Source organism: Aspergillus karnatakaensis (assembly GCF_047715665.1).
Source record: "Aspergillus karnatakaensis strain CBS 102800 unplaced genomic scaffold BJY04scaffold_1, whole genome shotgun sequence".
Lineage (NCBI taxonomy): Eukaryota > Fungi > Ascomycota > Eurotiomycetes > Eurotiales > Aspergillaceae > Aspergillus > Aspergillus karnatakaensis.
The window spans coordinates 652,977-679,392 of NW_027395713.1; the positions used below are offsets into that span (position 1 = coordinate 652,977).

General features: G+C 50.2%; 9 protein-coding genes and 1 non-coding gene across 10 annotated transcripts; 7 read left to right on the forward strand and 3 right to left on the reverse strand.

The window, feature by feature from the left end:
- Positions 1–287: 287 nt before the first annotated feature.
- BJY04DRAFT_212508 (uncharacterized protein) lies at positions 288–1,836 on the forward strand (the record flags this gene model as incomplete). The annotated part of the gene is made up of 3 exons (XM_073714597.1): positions 288–657; positions 715–1,203; positions 1,268–1,836. The coding sequence occupies 3 exons, from the start codon at positions 288–290 to the stop codon at positions 1,834–1,836; spliced, it is 1,428 nt and encodes a 475-aa protein (XP_073577286.1).
- Positions 1,837–2,070: 234 nt separating this feature from the next.
- BJY04DRAFT_176022 (tubulin-specific chaperone D) lies at positions 2,071–6,052 on the forward strand. Its single transcript, XM_073709422.1, has 6 exons — positions 2,071–2,259; positions 2,317–4,822; positions 4,871–5,150; positions 5,220–5,564; positions 5,626–5,791; positions 5,842–6,052. Exons 1-6 carry the CDS (start codon positions 2,086–2,088, stop codon positions 5,974–5,976), a joined length of 3,606 nt encoding a protein of 1,201 aa, XP_073577287.1. The 5' UTR covers positions 2,071–2,085; the 3' UTR covers positions 5,977–6,052.
- A 60-nt stretch (positions 6,053–6,112) lies between these two features.
- BJY04DRAFT_t3 lies at positions 6,113–6,183 on the reverse strand. Its single transcript has one exon. It is a non-coding gene; the product is annotated as a tRNA-Gly (tRNA).
- Positions 6,184–7,351: 1,168 nt separating this feature from the next.
- Positions 7,352–8,167, forward strand: BJY04DRAFT_176025 (HAD family hydrolase). Its single transcript, XM_073709423.1, has one exon. It carries the CDS (start codon positions 7,436–7,438, stop codon positions 8,138–8,140), a length of 705 nt encoding a protein of 234 aa, XP_073577288.1. The 5' UTR covers positions 7,352–7,435; the 3' UTR covers positions 8,141–8,167.
- Positions 8,168–8,313: 146 nt separating this feature from the next.
- BJY04DRAFT_3061 (U1A/U2B'/SNF family RNA-binding protein) lies at positions 8,314–9,448 on the forward strand. The gene is made up of 4 exons (XM_073720100.1): positions 8,314–8,437; positions 8,518–8,524; positions 8,589–8,895; positions 8,966–9,448. The coding sequence occupies exons 1-4, from the start codon at positions 8,394–8,396 to the stop codon at positions 9,364–9,366; spliced, it is 759 nt and encodes a 252-aa protein (XP_073577289.1). The 5' UTR covers positions 8,314–8,393; the 3' UTR covers positions 9,367–9,448.
- On the reverse strand, positions 9,225–10,789 carry BJY04DRAFT_3050 (H(+)-transporting V1 sector ATPase subunit D). Its single transcript, XM_073720095.1, has 8 exons — positions 10,709–10,789; positions 10,534–10,646; positions 10,472–10,482; positions 10,091–10,416; positions 9,994–10,042; positions 9,930–9,939; positions 9,828–9,868; positions 9,225–9,781 (listed from the first exon to the last, which is right to left on the reverse strand). The coding sequence occupies exons 1-8, from the start codon at positions 10,721–10,723 to the stop codon at positions 9,579–9,581; spliced, it is 768 nt and encodes a 255-aa protein (XP_073577290.1). The 5' UTR covers positions 10,724–10,789; the 3' UTR covers positions 9,225–9,578.
- A 135-nt stretch (positions 10,790–10,924) lies between these two features.
- On the forward strand, positions 10,925–13,984 carry BJY04DRAFT_3088 (mRNA splicing protein SYF1). The gene is made up of 5 exons (XM_073720103.1): positions 10,925–11,105; positions 11,166–11,282; positions 11,335–11,388; positions 11,445–13,456; positions 13,520–13,984. Exons 1-5 carry the CDS (start codon positions 11,016–11,018, stop codon positions 13,812–13,814), a joined length of 2,568 nt encoding a protein of 855 aa, XP_073577291.1. The 5' UTR covers positions 10,925–11,015; the 3' UTR covers positions 13,815–13,984.
- A 990-nt stretch (positions 13,985–14,974) lies between these two features.
- Positions 14,975–20,005, reverse strand: BJY04DRAFT_204386 (Sec7 domain-containing protein; the record flags this gene model as incomplete). Its single annotated transcript, XM_073713478.1, has 6 exons — positions 14,975–15,310; positions 15,366–15,742; positions 15,798–15,904; positions 15,974–16,362; positions 16,415–16,757; positions 16,821–20,005. 6 exons carry the CDS (start codon positions 20,003–20,005, stop codon positions 14,975–14,977), a joined length of 4,737 nt encoding a protein of 1,578 aa, XP_073577292.1.
- A 330-nt stretch (positions 20,006–20,335) lies between these two features.
- On the forward strand, positions 20,336–20,630 carry BJY04DRAFT_176033 (uncharacterized protein). Its single transcript, XM_073709424.1, has one exon. The coding sequence runs from the start codon at positions 20,344–20,346 to the stop codon at positions 20,593–20,595; it is 252 nt and encodes an 83-aa protein (XP_073577293.1). The 5' UTR covers positions 20,336–20,343; the 3' UTR covers positions 20,596–20,630.
- A 659-nt stretch (positions 20,631–21,289) lies between these two features.
- BJY04DRAFT_3116 (putative Rho guanyl nucleotide exchange factor) lies at positions 21,290–26,330 on the forward strand. The gene is made up of 3 exons (XM_073720109.1): positions 21,290–23,638; positions 23,694–25,537; positions 25,583–26,330. The coding sequence occupies exons 1-3, from the start codon at positions 21,412–21,414 to the stop codon at positions 26,144–26,146; spliced, it is 4,635 nt and encodes a 1,544-aa protein (XP_073577294.1). The 5' UTR covers positions 21,290–21,411; the 3' UTR covers positions 26,147–26,330.
- Positions 26,331–26,416: the final 86 nt, after the last annotated feature.

The window sequence follows — 26,416 nt, forward strand, 5'->3', positions numbered from 1 at the left end:
CCAGCACCCTCTTCTTTTGCCACAAAGAACGATCCGCGAAAGCACCGCAGAATCCTGGGGACTTGTACACCAAAATAGTTCCCTGTGCTCAATGGCACAAAGAGGCAACCGGCTTCTTAACCGGCTTCAACCCATCGCTCGCCCGACTCCGTCCTCGAGAACAGCTCCCACCTATCTTTGGAAGAGGCAACCTTGCTATCGCCTGAGAATACTGTCTTCACATCAGCAAAATTTCCCCGCGAATCTCATATACCCTTTAAAAACTCGATCAACAACTCTCAACCGAAATGAAGTTTTCCGCGTCCTTTTCGAGTCTCAGTGACGGCCTGAGCCAGGACGAAGAAGCGCTCCAACGTCCTAATGCGACAAATTCCAATAACAAAAGAAGAGTGTCGTCTCTGACAGCCATCTCAGATGATGCGTCTTACGTGAGCGAGGACTTTAGCCCACGCTCCTTAGTACCTAAGGTTAGAGGAAAGGGTCAGAGCTTTGGTGGATCAGCGTACCACCCGGGGGATGATGGAGATGACGGCGAGGATGAGCCGGGCTCATCATCAGAAACGAACTCTCGACAGGTGTCCCCACAGAAGCGGAATTTGGGCGAAGAAGTTTCAAGTGTGAAGTCTGATGATTCTCCTCTCAAAAAACAAAGGCCTGGTAAGAACCCTGATTTATATCAATGCCTTCAATGAGCTAAGAGAGGCCTATTTGCAGAACATAAGCCAAGCTCAAGTACACCTGAAGCCAAGACTATGAAAACACAACCCAACAAAGTCAATAACCCACCTCCTCATCGAGGCTCGATTTCGTCGGTCAAGACGCGGCGTAGGGCTCCCAGTGTAATCGACGACCGCAACGACCGAAACTATGTTTTCGACAACAGTAACAGTGACGAAGAAGACAGAGAGATTGAGGAACTCGAGAAACTGTATAACATTCCAGCAGAGGAGAGGGCAAATGTTCTCTTCGACTTCGATCGGGAGCGGGATAAGCGGCTGGCAGTTATGATCAACATCCCTAAGAACATGTACACCGAACAGGAGAAATCACTGTTCTTACAGCTTGCGATGCGCGGCTTCGAGCCGCTTGCTCCAAAGCACTGGCAGTTTGACTTCCCTACCTTACCTGACTCCTTGTTTCCTGAGGAGGGAAAGAAGAAAGCAGAGCCGATCATCAAGCTATCTAGGAGCACCACTTTCCATGGTAAGCTCTCAGACAAGTTTATCCCACAGACCGCGCCCCGAAAACTCGCTGATGCTTCTTACAGCAATCAAGTCGCTAATGAGTCTCTTCTCCCTCAGCGGACGCGTCAGGGACTGCGGTCTAGTTGAGAAGAGGCCCGAAGGCTTGATAAAACAGAATATCAAGAGGTATATTCGCTGGGCGTTGTATGATGTGAATCTTGAGATTGGTCCTGGATCACTCCCAGTACATGTACTACACGCCCAAAGAAGGCATGAGTCGGTCCTCAACGCCTTGGAGCGTCTCAATAAGCGTTTGAAGCGACTAGCCGTCCGGCACCAAAGGGCATTGAAATCAACCGCATCCAATGGTGAGGGTAGGACTGAGGCCCCACTACTGATCGGATTCATCATTTGTGGCCCTGTTGTCGCTATAATGGCCTTTGACGTGAGTCTCCTCGACCGAGACCCAGATCTTGATGGGAAGTTCATCTCACAGTTTGACCTCTCAGAGCGAGGTCAGGACGTGTGGAACTCGCTGTCTCTTGCCATTGTCATTATGCACATCCGTAACACTATGGTTCGACTCTCGGAGGATAACTATGGTGGGTATTTCAAATCTGAAGAGAGCGCTGCGGCAAGCGATGATCTCTGACGATAATCTCGCGTCGCATCTTAATGTTGGCTCCGTTTACATGTATATAATTACTCACTCTTAGATCTTGATTTTGCATTGGTTCATGGTTTCACATAGTCTATATGTCCATTTCAAGTCCCATCTCATGTTGTTTATCAGCCTCTACAATATAGATCTCGGTCACGTGCAGCGGATGGTAACCTGAGATTCAACGAATCTCCGCGGTGTCAACGAGTTCGCTCTCTGCGGTGAGGAGCAAACCACATCATGGACGCAGCTGATGATCGGGATGTTAAACTCCAGCGTGCTTCTGGTGACCTTGTGAAAGAATTTCTAGTCAAGTTACCGTCATTGCTCTGGAAGCCACAATCAACTCAGAAAGGCGCCCCCGTCCCCCGGAGATGGACTTTAGCTTCAAAAACTGAAAGGCTTGTCAATCTTGTCAGTTCGAGTCTCTCTTATTATGCCTTAATGTATATATGACTAATCTATTTCCAGTTGGAACCTTTCCAAGAATGGCCGCAGTTGCTTGATCCGCATTTACAATCGCTTCTGCCCCCGTTTGTCGAGGCTTTGTTGGCATACCTAGTAACGCATCGAGATCAATATGCTAGCAAATCTAGTAGCCACCAGACAAAGGCGCTCTACCCTCTACCCCGGGCAGTTTGCAGGTTGCTATACACATTCTGCAAGGTGCGAGGGGTCAAAGTTATCAGCAGGTTCTTAAACAACGAACCGAAATACCTTGATCCGTTTCTACGAGCCTTCATTGAGTGGGATGCAGTCCATTCAGATGACCTTGAAGCCCCGACTGGGGATATTTCACGTCGGCTAGTGTGGGAAGAGCGCTATGTACTACTTATATGGCTTTCCCATCTGCTGTTAGCACCTTTCGACCTGTCTTCTATGTCGTCTGATGACATACCAATTCCGTACCAAAAAGCCGGACCACTTGATCGCTTGCCCCCACAGACTCCCGCAGTTGCCAAGTCCCTTCTTTCAGTGGCAATGACTTATGTAGGTGTTGCAGGAAAGGAACGGGAAGCGGCGACGATGCTCCTTGCACGGCTTGCTCTACGTCGAGATATGCAGACCTTGGGGATCTTGACGAGCCTCACTGACTGGGCTTTTGGTGTGATTCATCCACCCAGTGGAATTGAGCCTTCTGCCATTTATGCCTATATTGGAGTGCTATCTTTTCTTGCGCGATTGGCTGGTTCCGGGCAAGCTGAGGACTTTGCGCCTCTTGTTGTGCCGGTTTTTCGGCAGACTATGCGTCTCATATATGGGGAAACCGCAGTCTCGGAGGTTATCTTATCATCCGCGCTTGCTCGGAAGACCATCATTAAGATTCTGAGATCTATAACTGTCATGGCTCTTTCACTGAGCGAGCGAAGCAACAGCATTGTGTCTGAAGACCAGGTCTCCTCTATCCTGGAAGATGCCATTGACCATTTCCTATCAGCTCTTGCAGATAAAGATACTCCTGTGCGATTTGCTGCGAGCAAGGCATTGAGTATTGTGACTTTGAAATTAGAACCAGATATGGGGTCAGAGGTCATTGAAGCTGTTACTGGCTCTCTGGAAGAGAATATTCTCTATGAGAAAAGGGATGGGAGAATCATAACTCCATCTGAGGCGAGACACCTTAGGGCAGACACGCTCAAGCGGAACCTAAGTGCCGTTGACGCTCAAAGATGGCAGGGTTTGATTCTGACACTAGGTCACCTACTCTTCCGTCATGCTCCTCCAACTCATCAACTTCCGACCTTACTGCAGCCGCTTGTATCTGGTTTGGACTTTGAACAGAGATCTTCGACTGGGAGCTCCGTCGGGACAGGTGTCCGGGATGCCGCGTGCTTCGGTATATGGGCGATATCGCGGAAGTATACAACCCAAGAACTCCTTGCGATAAACCGCCAGGCCATCTCTTCGTCAACCTCCCAAGGAGATGTAAACGTTCTGCAAATGCTTGCAATTGAACTAGTTTGTGCTGCTTGTGTGGATCCATCTGGAAACATCCGACGAGGTGCTTCTGCTGCACTGCAGGAGCTTATTGGTCGCCATCCCAACACAATTGTCGAAGGAATTTCCATTGTTCAGGTAGTGGACTACCATGCTGTAGCCCGGCGCTCAAGAGCTATGGCTGATGTTGCAAAAGCCACAGTTGCCCTGAGCTCCCAGTACTGGAGCCCGCTTATCGAGGCGTTGATGCAGTGGAGAGGCATAGGCTCGGCAGACGCTGAGTCTAGAAGGCACGCGGCAAGGGCACTCGGAATCCTGAGTATACAAGGAGGTTACAAGTCCATCCTTACCGTTTTAGAGAGGTCGAACGTCAAACTTCATAGCATCCCTCGCAGTGATGTTGAAACACGGCACGGATGCTTGCTTGCCATTGCCTCTGTTATCGATGCTTTCAGTGGCTTCGAACCAACCGAACCAAACAAAGATCAAAAAGGGGCAGTTGAGGTCGCTCGGAAAATAGCTGAATTTTGGGCCATCTTCGGCACTCCAGTTGGGCCTACCAAAGATGACCTGACGCTGCAGACCTTCCGACCAGAACTAACTGCCGAAGCATCATCTTGTTTGATATCCTCACTTTCTCGGTCATTTTCTCGTATCATTGAATTCCAGGTCCCTGCTCCTTCTTCTGCTTTGCTAGACGAAGCTTGCAAGTCGCTCATGCTCTGTCTCTCCAGGGGCGATGACGTTTCTATTGAAAGCTCATCCAAGGCGATCTCTCAACTATGGCCACTTCTGCCACCCTCGAAGCAAGATGAGATAATACAGGGTTGGTTCGCACATATTCGGACGGCCTGGAATTTGCCAACAGGCCGTGGTCATATCTCCGTTCTAGGTTCTATCTTGAACAAACTCAGTCCGGCTACCAGTGCTCGACAATCCATCGTTGAGGAGCTCATACGATGTGCCGAGAAGGAGGAATTGATCGAGAAAAGAGTCATCGCAATCAAGAGTCTCACTGCTGGTGTTCTACCTCATATAGGTATGCGAGCCATGGAATCGTGAAACATCGGTACTGACCATTATGCAGACGTGACGGATGGCATAGTGACAAGCATCATCGGATTCTTGAATGACTACACGACAGATAGACGAGGTGACATCGGGTCTTTAGTGAGACTAGAAGGAATTCAGGTAGCAAAGGCTGTTCTTGGGAAGACGCAGAATGTTACAAGTCAAGCGCATGTCCAGGAAATAGTCGGGTGTCTTTGTCGTCTTGCAGCAGAGAAGCTGGACAAGGTCCGTCTCGAAGCCTGGCTCTGCCTTCAGCTCTTCTGGGAAGGTGCCAGTGATTTCCCACCATTGCAGAGGTACGAAGCCTGTTACTCCATGATGAGACCATCTCCCCAAGGAACAAGCTTACTAACTGAATGGAACAGACGCTATGAGCACTTCAGTGAAGTCTCTTCAATCGAGTACTTTACTCAACTCCTAGAACTCCAAGCAATCGAGTGGCTACGACTTCCACTTTTCCAAGGCCTTGCAACATCCGCTGTTGCGGGATCTGAAGGATTGATCCGCTGCGCGCGCTCAGCTCTGATCCAGAGCATCAACCGACACCCTCCTGAGCGTCGCCCGGAGATAGCCACTGCTATGATCCAGGACTTAGCAGTTGTCCTAGGCAACAAGCTTCCGGATGATCGCTACGCCATCCCGATCTTGGAGATATCAGCTCTCATACTAGACGGTTATATAACCTCCGCTCCTGGGCTCCGAGATCCAAGGTTCGTCTCGCCATCAATATCAACACTTTTCGTAGGGTACTATACTAACATCACCACGTAGTCTACGAAAACTCTTCGTTCTCGTCCAAAAGGCCCACCTGAAGTCCACTAATATAGTCAGACTGGAAACCGCAATTCGGGCATATGCACCTCTTTCAAGACTCGAGCAGGTCCGGGGTGATGTGTTGAAGAAACTCACGGGGTTGTTACTGCATCCTTTTCCAAGGGTATGTTCTTCACTAGTCCCCGAAAGTTTAGGTACACTAACAGAACCTAGGTCCGCGCCACAACAGCAGAATACCTCTTCGTAGAGACCGGGCTAGATATAGTCCAATTAGAAGATTGGACGAGGTCACCGAAGGAAATGAAGGAGAAGGTAGAGGAAGTGAGGGGGTTATTGGCGGGTGGGTGAACACTTGATACACAGTGACATAGTAAACACACAATACTTAATCTCCTGTAATGGCTTTGGCCTCAACAAGTCAAGGTTGAAAAAAATAAAAATCATAACTGTGCAAGAGGAGAGAAGAGCAAAAAAGAAATTGCTGTGCATCATCCGTGAATCGAACACGGGCCTCATCGATGGCAACGATGAATTCTACCACTAGACCAATGATGCTGCTGATTGATGTGGAGAGTACTCAAATTTAATTCTATATTCCTTGTTTCAAATTTTCGCTAGGACAGTTCAATCTAGACCTAGAGGCTCGAAGACGAACGGAGTAAGCTCAGCGGCAAGAACGATCAGCAACCTACTTTAGAGTGGTACGAGTCTACACAGTATATAGGGCTTCTTTGGTTTTATCTTGAGCACCCTGTGGAGGAAGGTGTTGGAAAATTTACACCTGGCAGGTCGATATATATATGTACATGGCTCGTCCTTTTGCAGGGAACTACATGTGAACCCCACTAGGGCTGATCGAAATCATATTTCACTGATTCAGAATCACCCACATTAGCCCAAGCATGCTGTATATGGCGAGCGAGCTAAATAGACATCACAATGGGAGTTAGCTTATTGTGCTGAACTTGGCTTTGGACCACTCCAGATATTTAGTACGAACGGGCGCGGTTCAGAGCCTTTGATACGAGCGTACGAGCCAACGATACAGACTGACGAGGATATCCTATTTGATGTGATCTTCGACTATGGATTGACCATAGTAATGGATGAAACGCCGAGAGTTCAATTGCACGACCGGGCCTTCTGGTCGCATGAGCGTGAAGATCGAACTAAAATCGGAGGTGGGTTCGGGAGGCCTAGAAGTATGTTCAATTCAACCGCTGTCAACCCCCTGCCAAGTTGCTCATGGAACCATGCTGCCTTTTGCTGATGTTGGTTGCTTTTATAAAAGGCGTTGGCAGGTGTAGGTCATTGGCCAAGCGGTCTGTCGCATCTATCCATACCGGGACTCGAGTCTCTCCAAAGTGTAAGCCTCGCGGCATAGGTAGCATCATCCATCTCGACTCAAGCATCCAGTATTGTATTGTTCAGCAAGACCAAGAAACTGGCTATGTTTCTGGGGCTTGAAAGGCATCACTGTGAACATACATGATGACCAGGTGCTTCTGGAAAGAGTACGAGTGGAATTTTGAGGCATGGTAGAGTGCCCACCGAATTGCTACCCGGAGACAATCGGCGAGCCAGAGCAGATATGAGCAGCTCAACACTGCAGCCTGAGATGTAGAGAGCTGAAGAGTAGAAAACCATATAGCGAACTTCCTACGACATATAGATATCGGAGTGGGTCCGAGATGTGCCTGGCGCGCGGGGAACAAAGAAAAAGATGCGTAGCGGTTCTTTGACTCACACATAATGGTTCCCATCAGAATAGATCTGGAAGGTTGACACTCACTCATACAACAACAAGATGTTCAAGTTAGTGATCTTCGACTTTGACGGGACGCTCTTCGACTCCTTCGAAGCAATTGCAACCTCCGTCCGTCTCACATTTGAAGCCCTCACCCCCGATGTCGCAGCCGCCGCAGACGAACTTTACCGTCTCATCGCCGTCGGCGCCCCCCCAGAGATCACCTTCAAGGCTCTCCAACCAAATGGCGCAGCAACGGAGAATTTCGATGAAACCGTCTGGGTGAACAAATACCGCGAGCTGTATGCGGTTCACGGCCAGCCATTGACAAAACCCTACACCGGCGCCAAAGAGGTTCTCATCGCCTTACATGAACGAAATATCCCCATCGCAATTATAAGCAACAAGTCTGTTGCAGCGGTCAAGACGGCGCTGGAGAAAACAGGCCTGAACGGCCTGGTCCCTGACTCGTTGATTATCGGCGAGCCGATGTTCGAGGGAAAGAGGAAACCAGACCCAGCGGGGTATACGGATATTCTCCTACCAAGGCTGAAAGAAGAGTACGGCGAGGAGATTCTGTCTAGAGAAGGGGAGGTGCTGATGGTTGGAGATACGATCACCGATATCCTGTTTGCTCGGAATATTGGCAGCCCGGTGTGCTGGTGCCGCTTCGGACAGGGAAATAAAGAAGAGTGCGAGAAGCTGAAGCCAGAATTCACTATTAATGCGCTCTCAGAGTTCGAAAAGGTTATAGCATCCCAGTGATATACCCGATAGATTACACAATGATAGAGATTGGATGTCAATTGTGAATTCCAGTAGTAAGGTCGGGAACTTGAGAACCATATTTCCCTTTCCAGCTAGCCGGGTCACCTGACATTAAGACAAGCTCTAAAGCGGCGAGTAGTTCGAGGTGGATGGTGCCGAGCGAGAAACAGCCCGGAGCAACATATACAAAGAAAACACCACTCGAAGCACCGAAAAGGCCGGCGACAATCCAGTCTACCCAGTCGCAAAGATGGCCACTGTCCCGGTGCCCAACAACATCCCACCTAACCCCACGTGAGTTCCTCCCAGATCCTCCCAAAGCATCCCAGCAATACCAGTACTTTTTAGTCAGTCTAGCTAACAGCTCCTCATAGAGTCTACGTATGTCTTCCCACACCTGATCTTCCCAATTCACTCCTCAATAAAACCGCCTAACATCCTCTAGGTCCGTAACCTCGAAGAAAGCATAAAACCCGATCAGCTAAAAGATGCCCTCTACGAACTCTTCTCTGAATACGGCAACATCCTCGAGATCGTCGCAAAGACCAACCTCAAAGCCAAGGGCCAAGCATTCATTGTCTTCGACAATGTAGACTCCGCAACCAACGCGATCGACGAAGTCAATGGCTTCGTGTTGTTTGAAAAACCGATGGTTGTAGACTACGCGAAGACGCGGAGCGATGCGACAGTGCTGAGGGAGGGAGGCGAGGACGAGCTCGAGACTCATAAGCGGAGGAGGCTGGCGGAGAAGGGTATGTTTGGCCCCTCCTCGTGTGCTGGGAGTGCAATACTGAGGGTGGTATGCTGATACTGTTGGTACAGAACGCAAACAAGCGCACGAAGCCCTAGAGGCGCAGAAGAAGCTCAAGCGCCCGCCTGTCGGCGCACCGGAAGCGTCTGGACGTCCTATCAAGACGGCAAAGGGCGCTGGCCTCAAGCCTACGACGGGTGCGGCTGCGGCCGTTATCCCCGACGAGTATCTACCCCCGAACAAGATTCTGTTCTTGCGGGAACTGCCAGATACAGCGGATCAGGACACTCTCACGGCTGCCTTTGGGAGGTTCGAGGGATTCCGCGAAGTCAGATTGGTACCGGGGCGAAAGGGAATTGCGTTCGTCGAGTACGAGAGCGAGTCCGGGGCTATCAGTGCGAAAGAAGCTACATCAGGGATGCCCATGGGGGCCGAAGGGAAGCCGATCCGGGTTACGTACCAAAGGCAATGAGCTATGTATTGTCACTCTTTTTTCTCTGGCGTTCGGGCGGGGTTCATGGTTTTGAGCTATCTAATCGCAAACATGGGAGTATGCAGAGTTCTAGCATGCGTGGCCGATGGTTCAGGAGGCTAAGGAAATGAAAAGAAGATATATACGGAACAGCAAAAACATTCATGTGTTGGGCGGGAATACACTACATAAAAGGAAAGGGAATCAACGTGCTAAAAGATAACATCCGTGTCTTCTTGTTCCCCCAGGATGTCGGGGGCTTCAGGGGCTTCAGCAGCATCGCCCTGAGCCTCCTTCTTGCGGGCGGCAGCCATCTCAGCGTCAGCCGCAGCAACATCCCTCTGTTTCTTCCCAGACACCTTCTTGAGTCGATAGAATTCTTCTCTGTCGACTTCATCCAGTTCGGAGTTGATGTCTGGATATGTTAGCGCATCGCGAGATCAAGGAGTATACTAACTTACATTTGATGGTGTTCTCTGTTCGGGGAATAATAACATGCTCACTGTATCAATTTATTAGCCCATTGCTAATGGAACCGGCACTCGATTAAATGTGGCGCTCACATTGCATTTACTAAGTGGGAGCTGGTCAGCGGATATCCTGATATTATGGTTATGGAAACCTTACCTCTTCGGTTGACGACCTTGATAACTTCATCCAGAATGACAAAGGCCGTCTGAACCACATTAGGCCACTGCAGATATACCGCTCATGATCTACGTACCTGTAGACTCGCAAGCTCCACTAGAGTCTCTACCGCGCGGGCATATGTCTCTCGGGAGCGTTGCACCTGCTGTCCACCCTTCCCGAGACCAGTCAAGCCAAAGTCATTGATAGAGTCATCGGTGTAGCTCTCGAAGTGAGGTAAGAGGACACCAGAGACGTTATCCTGCTTCGCCCGCACTCGGAATCGTGCCTGTTTGGCGGACTCCTGGACTTGATAGCCGATGTCACCACCGACAGCGTAGCTCACTTCCGCGAGGGAGAATGCCGCCACCTGCATAACCCGTCCCATCTTTTGTTTGGCCTCATCGATTCGTCGGGTGATCTCTGTCTCGACATTAGCGTCGTCGGTGTGGGGAGGTTGGTCGAGAAGTATACATGCCTCGGAAACGTCTAGTAAAGCATTAGTACTAGAATGATCCGATCGATGTATGGAAGACTTACTTCGTTAGAGCTTCACTTTTTCTCTTTAGTAAACTATGGCCGGTTTCCGCACCCTTTAGCTTACTCTTCATCAACCCGAGTGACTGACGGGTCGGGAAGACGGCCTCACGGCCCTATACAATAAGTCAGCACCAATCTCATCGCTTGCAACAGACGGCCGAAGCTTAGAACCTACCACAGCTCCGGACATTATTATAGAATCCGGAAATGAAGGTTAACTGGAGGCACAAGCCACGATAGCGATCAAAAGCGGAGAGCGACATGTCGATAACATCACTCGTAGAACGAGCGGAAGCTTGGACCACCCCGTGGCCTAGCCGCCGTATGACATGAATCACGTGACAATCTCTGCCAACTTCGTCGCCGAAGCGCTCATGGTTTTCTAACGACGCGACGAGAAGCTTTTCCCGTTCATGCCACCATTTTTTACAGAGAATACGTGTTGACCGTGTGAGTCGGTCCCGCTCGATTTGAGTGGCGCAATGCCAGGGACGCTTCTGCCCCCGAGATCCCACCGGCAACACGCAGAGATGGATCGATCTTCGGCCTCCCGGCCAGATTTGTACCTGATTGTATGTGGAAAACGATCAGGGTCTGAGTACTCGAATGCTAAAATCTCCTTGCTATATTAGGCCGATAACGATAATGTTTACGAGCAAGATCTTCTCCGAAATCCTGGTAGCATCAAGCCATGGCTTGCATATATCGAGTACAAGCAGCAAAATGGGACGCTTTATGAGCAGGCTTTCGTGAGTAAAGTCGTATCATTAGTCTGCGCCTTACGCTGAACGGTTGTTATAGGTTATGGAGCGTGGTTGCATACAACTCCCGAGGTCTTACAAGCTTTGGAAGATGGTACTCAAATCTCTGGCCCCGCGCTCCCCGAGACAATTGGCTAACGATCGCTACAGTACTTAGAATTCCGGACGAAGCATCTCAAGAAGCGTAATGCGACGAAATATAAGGACGAGTTTCAAAAGGTCAACGCCCTGTTTGAGCGTGCCTTAATCTTGCTCAACAAGATGCCCCGGATATGGGAGATGTACCTCTCTTTCATGTTGCAACAGCCACTTGTCACCCAGACGAGGAGAACATTTGATCGTGCCCTGCGAGCATTGCCAGTAACTCAACACAACCGAGTCTGGAAGCTTTATAAGGCCTTCGCACGCTCTGCCTCTGGCCAAACTGCTGTGAAGATCATGGCTCGTTACATGCAGATCCACCCGGAGAATGCCGAGGAATATATCAACTTGCTTGTCGAGATGGGCCAATACACAGATGCTGTCAAGCGATATATGGAAATCCTCGACAATCCCAGATTTCAATCTCGAGAGGGGAAAAGCAGCTTCCAGTTGTGGACTGAGATGGTGGATCTGCTAGTTTCGAAAGCTAAAAAGATTGAGACAGGGCCTCAGTCTGGAATTGATGTCGACGCAATTCTTCGCAGCGGCATTGATCGGTTCGCCGACCAAAGAGGTAAACTTTGGGCTGGACTAGCAACGTACTGGATCACAAAAGGGAACTTTGAGAAGGCACGCGATGTCTTTGAAGAGGGTATTACAACGGTGATGACAGTTCGTGACTTCACCCTTATTTTTGATTCGTACGTCGAGTTCGAAGAGTCGATTATTGGCAACTTGATGGAAGCTGCGGCTGTCCGAACCGATAAAGGCCAAGTTGACGAGGAAGCCGACTTCGATCTCGATCTTCGGATGCTTAGGTTCGAGCAGCTCATGGATCGGCGGCCGTTCCTGGTCAATGACGTGCTGCTCAGGCAGAATCCAAATAATGTCATTGAGTGGGAGAAGAGGGTTGCACTATGGGGCGACAACAGTGTGGAAATCGTCCAAACATATACGGCCGCCATAGCAGCTATCAACCCCAAAAAAGCCGTCGGCAAATTCTCCGAACTCTGGGTCAACTACGCAAAGTTTTATGAGCGCGGAGGAGACTTGGAGACTGCACGGGTTATCTTTGAAAAGGCTGTGAAGGTTCCTTTCAAGTCGGTTGCCGAGCTCGCTGAGACATGGTGCGAGTGGGCAGAAATGGAGCTGCGCGGCGAAAACTTTGATAAGGCAGTCGAGATTATGGCTAAGGCCACACAGGCGCCTAAGAAATCGACTGTTGACTACTTTGATGAAACTCTTTCTCCCCAACAACGTGTTCACAAGAGCTGGAAGCTATGGAGCTTCTACGTTGATCTGGTAGAGAGTGTCTCATCAATAGAAGAGACGAAGAAGGTCTATGACAGGATCTTTGAGCTCCGCATCGCCACCCCTCAGACTGTAGTCAACTTCGCCAATCTACTCGAGGAGCATAAGTACTTTGAAGACTCTTTCAAAGTATACGAGCGAGGGTTGGATCTTTTCACCTATCCAGTTGCTTTTGAACTTTGGAACCTTTACCTGACAAAGGCCGTTGACCGCAAGATCGGCATTGAACGACTACGTGATCTATTTGAGCAGGCTCTCGATGGCTGCCCTCCCAAGTTTGCCAAACCTCTTTATCTCATGTACGGAAACCTAGAGGAGGAGCGAGGCTTGGCCCGACACGCCATGCGTATCTACGAACGTGCCACCCGCGCAGTCTCTGACGAAGACCGATTCGAAATGTTTGAGTTCTATATCACCAAGTCAGCTTCCAACTTCGGATTACCCTCTACCCGACCCATTTACGAGCGGGCCATTGCTGCTTTGCCAGATCAGGAGGCCAAAGAAATGTGCCTCAAGTTTGCAGAGATGGAAAGGAGACTGGGCGAAATCGACCGTGCCCGTGCTATTTACGGACATGCGTCCCAGTTCTGCGACCCACGCACCAATGCGCCATTTTGGTCCAAGTGGGAGGCCTTTGAAGTCCAACATGGAAACGAAGATACCTTCAAGGAGATGCTCCGTATCAAACGAAGTGTTCAAGCCCAATACAAGTATGTATCCCCTCGTAAACTCACATTGGAAACCTCTGGATTACGACTAACAAACTGATACAGCACTGACGTCAACTTCATCGCCTCTCAAGCCATCGCGCGCGGCCAACAACGTGGACCGGAAGGCGGAGCAGAACAAGCAGAACAAGCAGATGGAGTGGATGGGGAGATGGATACGTCCTCTGCGGATGCCATGGCCGCCCTGGAACGACAAGCTCGCGCCCCCATCGGGTTTGTCGCAGCTAGCTCTGGACCTGAAGGCGGCAACCGCCCCCCTCCTGCCGGCCAAGTCCCTGAACCCGCTGTCCCTGTCAATCCCGACGCCATCGACCTTGATGACGAGGACATGGACGACTAGATTCTCTCCTCTCCTTATCTCATTACACTGCAAGACAAAGTCAACTTGTAAATCCCTACATCTCCTTTCAATATCATGTACCAACTCGCATGAGCACGCCAACCTACAATGATGATCTACCTCCCTATCGAACTATCTACCCACCTACCTATCTATCCACTGCCTATCTTACTCTACCTCGCATATTTTGAATTAGATCAGTGTATCCCCACCTACGTGCCTATCAGCCCGGCAATAGGTGCCCCGCGTTGCGCTTGTGCTTATGATGCGTCTTCCTGTACTCCTACATCAATCTCCTTTGTCCCTTTCTGGTGCAATCCTGTCTTACTACTTTGCAAGTCAAGTTAAGTTAAGCCATTCCCTCGATCGATGAAATATATATCTAGCAAGTACCTTCCGCTTCATCAATCCATCTATCTCTATTGGGTTCCAGACGCACCAGCGTTCTGTATATAGACGAATCGTTCAAGTACAACTTTCCTCATCCTATAGGTCTGATGTAGGAGGATTGTTTTCTCTTGCTCTAGCATATCAATTTTTCTCTTTTCTAGCCTCCAGATGGTACCTACCCAGGTAGAATGTGATTAATTCCATGGCTTGCTGTTGGGAGAACGCAAGGAAGGTGCGCTCGGACCTGGACAGAGGAAGGAACCCCACTAACACAACGGACGTGACGGGAAGGTGCAACCCTTGAAGCGATACCCCGGGAAGGCACAAGTTACAACCGTCCGCCCGCAAAGCGGAGTAGCTTCCTCCTTGGTCAATAGAAACTAGGTAGCGGGGGAAATCACCTAGAGCTTCTTGAGGGGCCCAGGCACGACACTCAAGTCCAATTCAGAGGGGAGCTACAGCAAGCTGGAGCTATCTTAGATCTTGTTGAGTATCACCTTAAACCCTTGGGACAGTGCAGTGAGAAACAATATATCAAGGGCACTCTATCTAATTGCATGATATTAGGGTACATGATAGCCACAAAGATGACTATGTATGTATTTACACACCCCCGGCTTCTCAATCACATCACATCACCGTCTAATAAGAAACATGAAAAAGAAGAAACAATGGCTGGCTTACCACGCTGTAAATGCCCAAAAATTACATAAGATGAAATGAAATAAAATGCAACATTCGTCTAGCATTACCACTACATCCTCCCTTCATTAAGATTGTACAAGTTCAGCAGCTTTCTCTTCTTCGGCTTTCGAGGGGTCCTCGGAGACGACTTGGTTATCCTTCTCGTCGGGTGGGTTCTCTGGAAGGGAAGTAGTCGGAGTGGGAGCAGTGACGGGAGGAGAACCGGGCGCAGTGGGTGGGAGAGCTTCCTTGGGCGCTTCAGGGAAAATCTCCTTGAAGAGATCAGGTAGGAAGCGATCTAGGCGTTTCTTTGTTTCGGACCAGATGTTGTCCTTACTAGGGTCTTGAGATGGGGGGACGAGGTGCCCTAGGTCTGCCATGACGAGAATGATGTTTTTGATGCTTTCGGGGATGGCTTCCTCCTGTAAATGGGTCAGAAATCCGGGAGTAATGTGATCTCAAATAAAAGAAACTTACGAGACTCTCCCCTTGGCCGCTGTTCATCATCCGATCCAGGATGTCCAGGATCTTGAGCCACAGCTCTAGCATGCCCTCGGCGTTCGGTAGCTGGTCAAGATAACGTAGGAAGATCTTGCAAACCAAGGTTGCTGCTTGGACGCGAGTCTCGCCCATTCCAAGTGGGTCCGCATGGAAGACTTCAGGCTTGAGCAACCGAAGTATCAACGGGAAAAGAACTTGGTCAAAGATCGCCGCCCATTCCTTATCTGATCCAATGTCAACCGATAACAGTGACCTTTGAAGAGTGGATACGGCGTGATGGCGGATGTCGCGACATGGATTGATGCACTGCGAAGTTAAGGAGTGGAATATCGGTGACCAATATGCTGACCAAGCTTTACCTCTATGTTAGCCACTGGCACTGGAGATATACAAGTATTATGCACAAACCTTCGCCGTCCTCAAGATGTGACTGCTTAATCAGAGTAGGTGTCCGACCAGTAAGCTGGTATATCAGCCCAATAGCAGTCACGCCACGCGAAACTATTTCATTCTCACTGCATATATGAGATTAGACAAGCTCGCACTTTATCTGACGGGTGCCGAAGGCTAGAAGTGCGACGAACCTTTGTTTGGGTTGCTTAACGCCTTTGGAACGCCGAGCAACATGATCTCTCTGCCGTTCCTCAATGTAGCCCACACTGCCAGCACTAATGAAATCATTTGCAAGACTTATCGCAGACTCGTAATTGTCAGCTGTTATGATAGGAGGGCTCGAGTCTACCACGGTTTTCAAAAGGCCAAACACCAATGGCGCGGCCTCCTTGTGCTGGTGCAACCGTTGCAAGATGGACCAGAAGTCGGGTGAAACAGTGAGTTCGTTCCGCAAAAAGCTACCATCAAAGACACAACGTGACAGGCCATTAATGGTAGGAATGGCGACACTTTCAAGAGTTTCTTGATCGAAGCTAGAAATTGAGTGAAGTATCACGGGTACGCGCATGAAAGGCTGGTCCTGGTATGGATGTTAGTATCTTGATTCCGACAGATGATATAAGGGCTCATACATGGCTTAGTCGGAGTAAGTTGAGAAAATAAGTTGTCACTCGTGACAATGCCAATGAGTGGAGATTCCTCGCATCTCGAATGAAACCCTGTAGAGAAGCCAATAGTCCCTCTCCAAGACTTCCAATAGTTTGTTTATCCCGGAGAGTGAGAATGGCTGCCAGCTCCAGTAGGTACATCATTCCAGGATCATATTGGCCTCTGCTGGTGTCTTGTCTGGCACTTGCTCTCGTAGATGGAAGCGGCCGTTCGGGCTTCACAACAATGACTGCTGGGGCACTCTCTTCAGGTAACTGAGCTAGGAGTGATTCTACAAGCGAAACCACAGCTTCTAAAGGCAAAGTCCTAATTGAAGTCCGTTAGCGTCTCGAGTCAAGCTAGAGTTTGTGTAGCATTGCGGGGACTTACTTCACGTTTGCGAGAAGGTCGTCGATAGAACACGCGCTTACACAATCTACAGTGCAAAGTGTGTTGTCTAATTCTTCATCTGATGGTTCAGGCGGATCATCGGCTGCATAGCTGGAGAGGTAGGATGTGAAGGCAGAAAGTAACCCCGTCTCACTTGCGCGACCGTCACGGTCCACGATTTGTGACGGTGTCTGTAAGGGAATAGGAGGTATGTCGAGATCGGCGTTGAGAGCAGAGTCAAAGGGCGGAATGAGGGAGTTAATGAACAAGTTTCGAAGGATTTGGATGACATGGGCCCAACTCTGCTGAGCTGCTCGCTCATTGTTCGTCAAAATTCGAAAGAGCACAACGGTAGCTAGCTGTGCCCTGAAGTCTCGACCGAACTTTACAGCTAGTTCGCTAACCATGACACTTTTCTGGCCAGCCTGTACTTCGGTGTTGAGTGCGGTGCTAGGGGGTTTATCTGTGGCAAGAGTGCTGATTGAGGCCAGCGAGAATATGATCCGGTCAAACGCCTCTGTCAGCCCGTACCGGGCGGCGATTTGGGCACATTGGTCAAATCCCATGACCACGCGTGAGTAGACCGCATCATCCGAGGCAGACATAAAGACATAAGATAAGGTCGCGACGACAGGTTTCCAGGTAGCCGCGAACATATCGGCGTCGTATATATTGGTTTGACCAACCACTAGCTCGCCGGCAGAAGTTGACTTTACTAGAAGCTCCTTCCAGGCATAATCGAATGCGTGCTTGTTATCGTGTTCGTCAGGTAGAATGATTTCATTTTGTTTAATAGAATCATAGAGCTCTTCGAGAAACTCGGGGGCAAAATCTTGGCCTGCATTTAGGCCGCGCAGATTCTTTGAAAAGTCGTTACAAGACATGCGGCTCTGAGCTTTCATGTTGGGATTGTAAAGTGTAGTGTTGAGCATGATAATTGCGTATGTCAGGACAAAGAGAGAGTCCTTGTCAGCAACCGTTGATGGCTGAGCCTTTTCGATATATTGTTCACTGAAAGTGGTGACGATACGCTCGATCAGCGCAGACTCGCCAGGTAAACGGAACGCCCCGAGTAAATCACGAAGAGCATCCACTACAGTCTTGCCAGAGAAGTCGAGTTGGTCAACGAAGGCGGCGAGGAGAGCCTCGTTCGAGCGTTTAGAAATGAATTCACCCAGTACTTTCTTCGAAAGTCGTGTAGTTCCCTTCAAGAAGCGCGCAACTTGAACAGGATCATCAGGGTTCTTAATTATACCGTGAGACGCCAGATACGCAATCCCGCCTTTAGGATCTTCATTGAACTTCTGGGCGCCATGGACAATTGTACGTTTTGTCTTTCGCTGTTCCCGAAGCCGCTCGTTTGACGGAAAACCTTCAGTAAGACCGGAATCATCAAGTCTGTCATATATAGATTGAATATAACTCAGAAGGGCATCCAGACACAGCGGGGGAACGTTAGTAGTGCTCCATGTCGCTGAATCAGGGAATGCACTCCGAGATAATAACCCAATCATATCCTCACACAGATCAGCCCGATCAGCATCGCAGTCATAGTTAACGAAGAGTTCAACCATAAAGCTTGGAATGCGTGCCAGCACGCCGATGCTCTCGACCATGGCTTCTCTGGTCTCGGGCTTCCTGGAGCCACCTTCCAGCCCTAGCTTTTGCCGATCTTTCACCGCCACAGGCGTAGATCTACCGCTGCTGCTTTGGGAAGGAGGCGGCTTCACTACCTTAGGCGCCTGAGGTACGCCTTCATATAAGGCAGGGTCAATACCCGGTTCCCTAGGTATATCTATCCGAGGATGTAGGCACGCAACTAAGTATGACAGGTAGAGCTCTTGCTGAAGTTTGAGGACAGGGCGGCACGTCAGAAGCAGGGTGCTGGTCACTCTGAGGGAACTAGCGAGAATTGCCAGGTTCTCGGACCTAACGAGTTGAAACAGGTGACGACAAAGGTCGTTCTGGGCCAGGGACGCTAGGCTAGGATGTCTTGCAATCGAAGGGCCTGCAACTTCCAATGCCACGTCAATAATCCTCAATGCCATCACTCTCATGGGGTCTGTATGTTGCCGATTTTCCGGATCTAGAAGATCGATGAGAACACGGAATAATTCTCGGATCGAAGCCAAAGAATAAGGTTTGACTTCATCACCAGAGTCATCCTTGGGGTCTGGGGGCGCGGTAACTGCGTTGCCATTTGGCGTTTGCTCAGAAGCACTGTCATAGCTAGCATGGTCACGATCCCCGACGGCGGTATCAGAGCCCATAGCAGACGGGTGCTGAGAGGCGACCGTGTTTCCGTCGACAGAAGGATCCATTTTCAAGTTTGTTACCTCGGCCTCCTTTGAATGAATTGGGAGACGGTAATTGAGCTCATATGGTTCTGCCGAAGCATCCAACATCGTGAGGCGCGAGAATATGACCTGACACATATTGACCATAGCGATCTCGGCAGACCTCCGAAGCACTTCCGAAAGGCGGACCTGGCAGCACATGCTCAGACCGGTCTCCATCATCTCACAGACACTCTCATCTCCTAGAAGCTCGCCCTCCGGACCCGACAACATTCCTTCCATCAGTTTTAGGATCCTCAGTAGGACAATCTCATCGGCGGAAGAATCGCTAGCCTCGAAGCGGCAGTGGGTTATTGCTGCGGAGAGCAGTTGCATAGCCATTGAGATCCTCGGCGAATTGCGGTCAATGATTTTATAGGAGAAGAACTTGGTCAAGGCAAGCAAGGAAAACGAGGTGATGGCGGCGGAGGTGGAGGATGAGCGGACGACCTGAAGGAACGGGTGTAGCAGCGCGGGGGCATCGAAAGACTTGATGTCTCTGCAATCCTTAAGATCACTGCGTAAACGAGTAAAGGCAGAGATAAGGGGGTTATCCTGTATACTCTTGCCTTTCTTGCCCCTCAAACCCCACCGATTGGCGAGAGCATGATCGTCTTCTGCTGCGGAGAGCCTTGATCGCGGCCGGGTGGGTGTACTCCCATTACGGGGACTGGAGGAGGTGGAGGTATCACGGTCATAGACACGAGAAACAGTTCCTCCTCCTAGAATGGCAGCTACGGAAGAGTGAGCCCAGCGGGCATGTTTCCGCATGGCCGAGGTGACGGTGATACATTCTGTTGTCACCAGAGCGACTGGGTCGATGGCTATAGGGAGGGAGGAAGAAGACATGGCGGGCAGAAGCGAGCGGCAAATGTTGGGAGTGCCCGGTGGAAGAACAGGCTTAAATCATGGCCTTTCCAGTTGTAGAGTAATGGTGGTTGTTGTATACTCAGGTCGAAGTAGAAGTGGACACTCGACACTTCACCTGTAAAAGGCGGAGAGGGCTGCTTGCCTGATCTGGACTAGTGCACGGTCGTATGTACCTAGATCCCCAACTCGGATTAGCGCCTAACCAGCATCCTCAGTAACAGTGTATGTCCATCAATAGTATTGACTTCCCGTGGCATGGTTTTGCTTAGAGTCTGTTCTATAAATGGAGTACTGCCTGGGATTGATATACTTTCTTCATGATGAGACCCATGGTAGCCAGCGATGTTGACCTTCAAAGCTTGAATCGCGCCTGGCTTCCCTCCTCTCTCTCTCTCTCTCTCTCTCTCTCTCTCTATCTCTACTCCACCGCAACTCTCCGCAATAAGCAACTCGAGTCTCGGGATGACTCTCCTTGCATTGGAAATAGACCTCATCAAGGGTCAAACATGACAAGATATTTCTGTTGTGGAATCCTGCTGATGTTTCCTTTTTCTTCAGGCCTGTGTTGACTAGGGTAACCACCAGCAGCAGCTGTACACGTGTAAATGGAGTGCCATTCTGGCCTGGATTGGAATCAAGCGAAGATGGAAGCACATTAGATCTCAACAGACCGCGTAGTAAAAAATCAGCAGATTTACTTAAGGCCAGTCCTTTTTCCCCTGTAGGCCCCGGGATGAGCAGGACTACTGCATCGGCTACTGCTGCTGCTAATGCTGGGTGGGCGCAAATCATCAAATCATCGGTTGCAGCAGCTTAACCACAACAAATCACCGTCACAACAACCTCGCTCTGTCCGATAAATCATTCCCACTTCCCTTCTCAGGGTCTCCCCAGGGTCTGTCTCGACTCTCCAAGGACTGTACTGGAGAGGAGCGCCTCTTGTGCGACTGTTTCCCTCCCTCTCCTTTGTTTCTCCTCATTTCTCCTCATTGCGAGTGTCTCCAGCCAGCCTCGATGGAGGGGCTCTCTTTCGGCTTCCATCGCATGAGCTTCTTTCACGCACTCCTTTATTCTGCCTCTCATCGCTGATTCGATCGGCCATAATAGCGCTTGTCTTTCTCTATCATGACCCCCATCCATTTTTCTATGTATTTCTTTCTCTAACCTTGGATGGGTGGGCTCTTCGTCGCTCTCTCCCCACGCTGACCTTCGGGCTTCTATCACCGAGTATTACCCAGGCATTTTCAGCAGCTCACCTCTTCTATTGACTCTTTTCTTTCAACAAAATTACTCTACTAGTTTAATACCCCTTTACCTTCGCTCCTTCCTCCAGACCCTACGCCAAATCGACCCCGCGCGCGCCCTCTCGACCTTCCTCATTCACCATGGCGACCCCTTCGTGTGCCCCGTCGGACCTGCCGTTGGAACAACTCAGCCTTTACCATGTCTCCGACTCTTCTCTATCATCTATATTTGTCTTTTATGGCCCCGTATCTACCGCAAATGCCACCGTGAGCAGCTCGCGCATTCAGGCGCATATACTGACCCCCGCTGGCTTCCAAAGCTACCCGCGAATCACTGTTTCCCCCGCGGCGCCTCTCTATGCAGCTGTTAACCATCTACCCCGGGATAAACAAGGCGATGAGGTCTGTCGTGGCCTGGCTGTCAGCATGTTGAAATATTTCGCTGAGGTGTCGGATCCCGCGAAGGAGTGTCTACAAGCTCTCGCTCGTGCGGGGAAGGTCGGAGGACAAATTCCCAAGATGTTCGACGAGATGCACGCAGCCGATTTGGCGAATCGCATGTTAAAGGTGGATAATGCGACGGAAATAATACGGGATATTCGTGGCGCTTTCCAGGAACGCAGGGTTTCATGGGTCGATGCTGATGTAGTGCTTCCAAATGGAACCATCCAGCCTCCAGAACCGCCAGATACAGACCAAGTCCTGGATGATAACGCAGATACTGAAGAAGTTGTCGACGTTCGATATGGGAATTATTCACCACTCATTCGAGCGCTGGGCGCACCTATGTTCTTGCCAACTTCTAGGCTGAAACGAGCTCCGTCGCAACCCACAAATGTCAGTCGGTCAAAGGTCTTTTCTCAGAGCCAAAAGCAGGCCCTTCGCCTGACCATGTGCGAGGTAGTGGATACGGAAGAAAGATACGTGAGCAAGCTGTATACTCTAGTATGTGAAGTGGCCGAAGAGTTTCGCGCGAGGGCACAAGCAAAAGCTTCTTCAAGTACAAGCCCAAATGAATCCGACCTGGCTACGCTTTTCCCTCCTTGTCTCAACGAGATCTACAATGTCAACATGGGCTTTCTAGGTATAATTCGCAATGTCCTGGAAGATACGGAAAGGGATGCTATAACCGACATAACTGAGGATACCGAGTTACCATCCTCCGGCTCTCAAAAATCGCTCGAGGAAGAAGGGGACCCAATAGGTGCTGTTGCATTTGCGAATGCACTTCTGGAATGGATTCCGAAATTCTCACAGCCTTACGGGGATTACATGCGTGCCCACACGGCCTTCACCCAGACATTGAATCTGTTCATGAGGGATAAAAACTCTAGCTTCTCGAAGCGTGTCTACGAAACTGGAGAACAAAGGCTGCGGTCCTTACTCATGGAACCTGTTCAGCGACTTCCGCGATATAGTCTGTTGATTGACACGATGACTAGCAGTCTTCCTTTACTTCACCCTGCTGTAAGGCCATTATTGAAAGCGCGGGACATCATCAAGGACATTTGCTCGCTTGATGACCCATCTTCCACGAACCACGATCAAGGGTTCCGGCGGTTGAAAGAGCTGGTTGATGGGTGGCCATCAACAATTTTACCAACTGGCCGTTTGATTACTGCTGTGGACTTCAACGAGCTGTCTGCTCCATACCGTTTGGACGCCCTGGACGTCGAGCCCGACTCCGGAATAATTTTGCTTTACAAGAACTGCCTGGTGCTCCTGTCTAAAGCTCCAGAGTGCCGGATGACGGCCCGGGGCTTGATGGCCGAGTTAGATAATGCATCGTCGGCGGCTCAAGGTGTTTCTGGACCACTTACTTCGTCAGCTGAGATAAGGGTCATACAAGTCTATGATCTTCACACCGTGCGCTGTACACAATCCACGTGTGGTCGTATTCTCTTCCTTGCTCCTACATCGGTGACTTCTAAACCTACGCAGAACACCACCGTTGACCTCTTGGCATTAGAGCCAGTGGCCATGTATGGGGGTCGCGCAGGTCGAATTATAGAGGAGATCATCAAAGCAAAGATTGAGGGGAGGTTCTCTGAGAGCGAAAGAGAAAGTGGCAAATGGTCTCTCCGAAGTCCTACCGGCACCGTTGGCAATCTCGGAATCCTAGCATGTGTTTTTGAAGACGAGCAAGGTGTAGAGATGAGTAGGCCTGTCCCGTCGAGGGTTAGAATTGTGTTCGATACGCCAAGGTCTCTTTGTACCAAGGTCTTGAGCAATTCTGATCTCGAGGTGATAATATCCATCTCTATTGTGGGGGAAGACCAGTACCGTGTCAGCGTAGACTCGATAATCGGCAGTCCCTCGTCGGACATTGTGACGGCGGACAGCTTTGTTCCAATCTTCTCGAAACGTCGTGAGTAACCTAACATATGACCCTCTCCCAAGTTTTCAGATGCTGACTCGAATAGTAATCAACGTCCTTCAACCCTTAAATGACGTCCGCAACAAGCACATGACGGAGTCGCTAATCCACTCGAACTTTGCAATCATCAAATACCTCACGGGGCATTTAGTGACACAGCTCAAGACCCCTCGCGGTTTCCGCCCTCCATCGCCGTCAAAGTTCATTGCGAATTTACTAGGGGGAGGCCATTCAAGGGAGAGCAGTACCTCTAGCTCCAAAGCACCCGGGTCGGCGACATTACTCGGCGAATTCCCAAAGATGCCTCCTCCTCGTGCCACTGTTTCACGATCTAATACTCTGCCCTCTTCTTTCCCCGGGAAGGAGGAGACCCCGGTGAAAATTTCCGTTGTCGGCAGTTCGTCTTCCAAATTATCGGAGAGCCCACTCACAGTGCTGGAACAGGCATTTGCCGCCTATGTTCTTGCGCTGCAGTCCCGCAGCGGGAACATCGTGGGTCGTACTCTCCGTGGGAGGGATAATGTAGATCGCTCATCTGTCAATGAGCTATACAATGTCCTGCTAGAGGATCCTGCGAAACTCCAGGCAGCAGCAGAGGTCGCCGTTGATACACTCTTTGTAGCATTTGAGACATTCATGGAGAATGCGTGGAAAGAGCACATGGGCCCTGTGATAGATCCTCTGAGCTTGCGATCACTTCAAAGCCAGTTTGATGCAATGTTTCCCCGAGAATTTGAAGAATACTTTCGGAAGTTCCTCGCCGACCTGAGCCCCCAAAACCGCCGCGCTCTGGGCTCACTCATCCGCCTCCTCGCCGACCTTCTTGATGCTTCTGGAAGCGATGGTGATCGAGGCGCTCTCACAGCTGCATTTGCGGAGGTTTTGACGATCGAGGGTGATCCAATGCAATACATATCCTTACTTGACAGATTGGTGGACGACTTTGACAACCTTTTCGAAGAGTTCATCCCCAGTGGCTCATCACTGGAGGGAATTCTAACGAGTGATCTCACGAAGAGCACATCACAAACCCCTGGATCTATGGGCTCTAATGCATCATCTTTTCGAAAGCGCTTTGGCTTTGGCCTGCATCGGGAAAATTCTGGAGAGGGCAAAGTTGCGTCTATTCTCAGGACTCTCAGCAAAAACAAAGGGCCCAATGATTTTGAGCCAGCAACACCAAGAGGCTCGCTTCTAGTGCGCTCAAAGTCAATTGATCTCGATACAAGTCTTGGTTCGCTTCTACGCCCCGGCTCCCGGGATCGTCCCGGCCCTTCCATCTCGCAAGAAATGCTCCGGCGACCAGGGAGCTCACAGGAAGACCCCGCATCGTCACTCAAAGGCCTATCGGGGAATGGAGTGGTCCGAGTTCGTCGAAAGCGGAGAAGCTCTCTTTCCGACTTGCGCCCAGGAACTGCGTCATCAGACGCATCTGGTATATCGCCAAGCCAAGGGCCACGGCCAACAACTCCAGGATCTTCTTCCACTAACCTTCAGAGCGATCTTGTCACTCCATCCAAGTCTGTGCGGCCTCAAATGACCCACGGCTCCGGCTCAACTGCACGTAGCTCATCGCCTCTGAAAGGCAGTCCACCCCCAAGAATAGCTTCGCCCCGGCGGTCGCCTGTTCGGCCTGTAACTCCTTGCCGAAAAGAGAACGTCGACCCGATATTCACACCATCGGACAGATCCCCGAGAAAACAGATTGAGGAATCCGTCTCTCCAAAACTAGAGCTCAAGCGCAGATCTCGGGCACCCAGTATACCCTCCTCCAAGACCCCCGTGCTGAAAGAACGCTCTGCACAGACCAATGGTTCTGAGACAAAGCGCCCGCTGTCTTCATCTTCATTGACGAAAACCCAGAGGCTACGCTTGCAAAGCCCCCAAAAGGTACGCTGTACTTTTCTAAATCTATGGATGTAGCTAACGGATAAGCTCCGGGAACGTCTCCAGGGCGAAAAGAAAGCACAAAGCCTTGCGCAATTAGGCCTAAAAGATGAGCTAGAACTCATCGGTCAGGAACTTCGAGCATTGCGGCCTTCGCCAATGCGGTTTCAAACAGATACAGACTTGGTCTATGCTGTACATGATGGTGGCAGTCCGAACACTAGTGCGGCATCCCTGGCGTCCCGGATGCAAAACCTTGAGATAGCATTCGAGACACTCACGGGAGAGTTGAACGCCCGCACTTCTTCTATGGAGAAGGACCTAGAGGCTTCCCTTGTTGTGAGCGAGAAGCGCGCCAAGAAACTCGATGAACTATACCGTGAGGCTAGTGCTGAGAACGAGGCTCTCTATGGTCGGTTCAACTCCGAATTAAGCAAGCTTGCAAAGGAAGTCCAAACCGGAGATGGCGAGAATGCGCTACGGACTCAGCTGTCGTCGGCCATGGATGAAATTGGTAGGCTGAAGAAAGAAAATTTCCGGCTCAAGCGTGAAGTCGGCGGATTACGAGCTCAACAGGCCGCGGTTGCTTTGCTTAGAGCGAGCAACGAATGACCAAACAAAATACCACTTGCATCACTAGGTTATGCTATACTTTTCGACTGGACGACAAGATTTCGCATAGGGTATGGCATGGCGAATGAGCGTTTATTGTGTTTTCTTGCCAGGATTTGGCGGCTTGTGGCGCTCGATTTGGATATGCTGGAGACAGCAGCCTGCATCTCCAATCTTCACAGATTAATCGGGTATCTAAGTACAAAGATTCGGACTGTATCCGCGGTTGGACCGGTACCATGATCGAATTTCACACCAGCAGAAACCCCA